Raw genomic sequence first — 3,782 nt, 5'->3', positions numbered from 1 at the left:
TCACTTCTCTTTCCCCCACATAAGTAGCATTAACAAATTCAAAAGATCTGAAAGAGCATTCTGGACTTCTTCTATCGCCTCTACATAGGGAGCAGATGATGGTTGAATAGCCAATATGTCTTCCTTCACAGATACGCTTATCAGTTGGCCCTCAACTATGAATTTGACTTTTTGGTGAAGGGAAGATGGTATGGCTCCTGCCATATGAATCCATGGACGCCCTAACAAGCAATTGTATGACTGGGCAATGTCCATGACTTGAAATTGGACCTAAAAAACGCAAGGGCTAATTTTTATCGGTAGTTCAATGTCCCCTACCACCTCCCTTGTGGTCCCGTCGAAGGCCCTTACAACCATGCGACTGGTTCTCATATAAGACACATCTACTGGCAACTTGGTTAAAGTAGAGCGAAGCATGACATTTAATGCTGAAACATTATCGACCAAGACCCTAGGTACAGTATGGTCCTTGCATTTGATGGTAATGTGCAGAGCTTTGTTACTTCCCCGACCACCTGATGGGATTTCTTCATCATTAAAGGCAATGAAGTTCCCCACTGTAATGTTCCCCACAATTTGGTTTAACTTTTCCACTGATATATCTTGTGACACATAAGCTTGGTTCAAGACTTTAAGTAGCGCGTTCCTGTGTGCTTCCGAATTCAAAAGCAAGGACAACAGTGAGATGCGAGCAAGCATTTTGGTTAATTGTTCTACCACACTATATTCACTGTGTTTGATAAACTTGAGAAATTCACCCGTTTCTTTCTCGGTAACAGGATTTTTGACCTCATTGTTCGGAGCAACTACAGATTCGTCAACTTGGTCCTTGAAAAAGGTATCTGCTTTTTTCAAGTCTCCCTCTCCTTGTGCAGGTTTCCCTTTTCCAACTCTTTCCCCTATCTCAAGGGAATAACATCGCCCACTTCGCGTTATACCCCCCACACCAGTTAGATCTTCAAAAGATGCTTGGGGGGCGGATGAAGTTGTGCTCAAAATATTACACTCATAATTCCATGGGACAGCCTTATCGCTCTTGTAGGGAACAGGCTGGGGACTTCGATGGTAATACCACTTCTGATCATAGTAGGGGATGTATCGTTCATCGGGCTCCTGTTTTCTTCGTAGAAGATGGTGAGAGGTTTAGGTTTGTTCGCCCCGAATGAACTCGATGCCACTTTAGCTGGGGTGTCTCCATTTATGGTTCCAACCAAATTCTCTGCAGCTTCTTCATAAAACTCAATTACCGATGAATCCATCAATTCTTGCAACTTACCACGAAAGCTATCACAATTTTGAATGGAATGCCCAATTGCCCCTATATGAAATTTGCAAGAATAAGCGAGATCATGCCCCAATTCTTTTGTGTTGATGGGTTCTGGAGTGATGGCATTTATCTTGGACAATGCCTCAAACACTTTATCCATTGGCGTTTGAATCTCATCAATACTTTTTTTCACCCTTCGAATCATCCCTTCATGTATGGCGTTCACTGTCGGTCTTCCATGATTAGGTAAAGGATTCCCATCAACACTTGAACTGTCTTTTTTGGGAAAATTTAAAAGTCCTGCCTTAATGAGCGCTTGGACTTTATGTTTTAAAGCAGTACAATTTTCGATGGAGTGCCCTTGAATTCCAAAATGGTAATCACAATGCGCATTCGGGTCATACCATTTCGGAAAAGGTGGTCGAAGTGGTTCTAAAGGGGTTCGAGCAAGGAGTCGATTTTCTATGAGTTGTGGCAACAATGTAGTGTAAGGGACTGGAATAGGATCAAACTTTGGTTTTTCTAGGGTAGTTTTAGGTCCTCTTTGACCATGACCAGGATTATTGGTTGAAGCTATCGGTCTTGGTGGTGGAGTTTGTGGAAGAACATTGGTCTGAAATGTTGGTTGCGGGGTAGGTTGGTACACATATGGGTTTTGTGTGATGTTGCCTATGTTTGGATAGAAGGGTTGGTATGGGGGGTACGGGTAATATGGGTTAAAGTTGTGGGCTTGTTGGTTATCGTGAGCGACTGCTTGTACATCCCTTTCTTTTTTCTTGGGCGTATTCCCTTTCTTTGAGCTGACAACTTCATGCCCTTCAATTTTTCCACTTTTGATAGCTCATTCTATTATTTCTCCCGATAAGACCAAATTTGCAAAGTTTTTTATGGCATTGCCGATCAAGTGCTCATATAATGGAGCTTAGAGTGTGTTTATGAACAACACAATCATCTCTTTATCAGTGAAAGGTGGCTGAACTTGCGCTACTGTATCTCTCCACCTTTGGGCATATTCCTTGAAGTTTTCGCTTTACTTCTTTTTCATAGTCTGTAATGACAACCGATCAGGGGCTAATTCAGCCACATGCTTGTATTGGGCTATGAAGGCTCTTGCTAGGTCTTTCCAAGTCTTAATACGTTTTCGATCTACCTGTATGTACCACCGAGCAGTTGACCCAATTAAGCTGTCTTGGAAAAAATGGATCAGTAACTTATCATCGTGAGACTGTGCAGCCATCTTCCGACAATACATGGTAATATGTGCCATGGGACATTTTGTTCCATCATATTTTCAAATTCTGAAACCTTGAACTTGGCAGGGATCAATACATCCAGCACTAAGCATAGCTCGGTTGCGTCCATGGTACCAAACCTATCAACTCCCTCGATAGCACGAAGTCTCTCTTCCAACAAATCATACTTTTTTTGGTCTTTTTCATTTTCTCCTGTTTGTGACGAGTCCTTTCTTAGTTTCTCTTGTTCTTTTGGATCGTCTAAATCTGGGACGTGTATTGGTTCAGCAGGATTTATCCCAGAATATAGCCCAAATTGCCCATGAGTTGGTTGATGGCCCATCGAAGGTGGTGCATTGTAATAAACGGATGGCATCACTTGAGGGTGGAACCTTTGAGAGGTTTGGGCATGTGGTGGAGTGAACCTTGGGGGATAGGGTGGATCATCCCTTTGGTTTCCACTGTCTTGAGCTGGTGGGTTTTCTGACAGAGTTGGCTCTTCGATCACTCTTTTTCCTTTACTGAAACTCATCATCAATTCCATCATCTTCGCTAACTGTTCTCTCATTTCTTCCTAAGCTCTTTCCATTCTGTCCATTAGCTCTCTTTGTTCTTCTTCCATGACCTTTGCTCGTTGATGCATATTATGAACACGTTGGTCACTTGGCTTAGGTGGTCGAGCTATTTTGGAACCTTATTGTAATCATAAACGTGAATTAGATGCATGCATGAATGAAATGAAAAAAATGAACCCTTTATCTTTATTTACAGGCGAAAATACTTATTGTCATGAAATGAGGATTTATGCATGTAAAAATGAATGGTCATGTACTAAAAGTATCTGTCACATAACACCTATCAACAAAGTAATTCAGTGCATAAGCTATTGTTCCTTGTTGCAATTCAGGAGTCATCTTTTACATTTACTCCGTCAATGGTTGTTAGATGACATACTTTTCCTATATGCAAAAATTATGATGCAAACATGCCTATGACAAAAAGTTTAAGTCAGTACCGTAAACAAGAATTCCAAAAGATGAATAATTAATAACACGATACCTTTATTACTTCGCAGAGAAGAATTTAGAACAAGGGGATTATGAAAATTCCTTCATGTGTACCTACTCAAAAGGTATATTCTCACGGGTGAAGCTCTAACTAAGCAAAGGCGACTCTCGGTATTCTACATGTTGAGTTTGGGTTGAAAATGGAGCTAAAGGTTCCCAAATTGCTCCTCACTGTCGCCCACACGGACTAATAAGGCACCCTGGTCCTCACCCATT

At 41.5% G+C, this 3,782-nt stretch overlaps 1 protein-coding gene across 1 annotated transcript; it reads right to left on the bottom strand.

The window, feature by feature from the left end:
- Window positions 1-3,046, bottom strand: LOC18586957. The gene is made up of 4 exons (XM_018128855.1): window positions 2,518-3,046; window positions 1,212-2,083; window positions 352-1,113; window positions 1-270 (listed from the first exon to the last, which is right to left on the bottom strand). Exons 1-4 carry the CDS (start codon window positions 3,044-3,046, stop codon window positions 1-3), a joined length of 2,433 nt encoding a protein of 810 aa, XP_017984344.1.

The sequence above is a fragment of the Theobroma cacao genome, chromosome 10, assembly GCF_000208745.1.
Source record: "Theobroma cacao cultivar B97-61/B2 chromosome 10, Criollo_cocoa_genome_V2, whole genome shotgun sequence".
Classification (NCBI taxonomy): Eukaryota; Viridiplantae; Streptophyta; class Magnoliopsida; order Malvales; family Malvaceae; genus Theobroma; species Theobroma cacao.
This window is presented reverse-complemented; position numbering and strand designations above follow the sequence as displayed.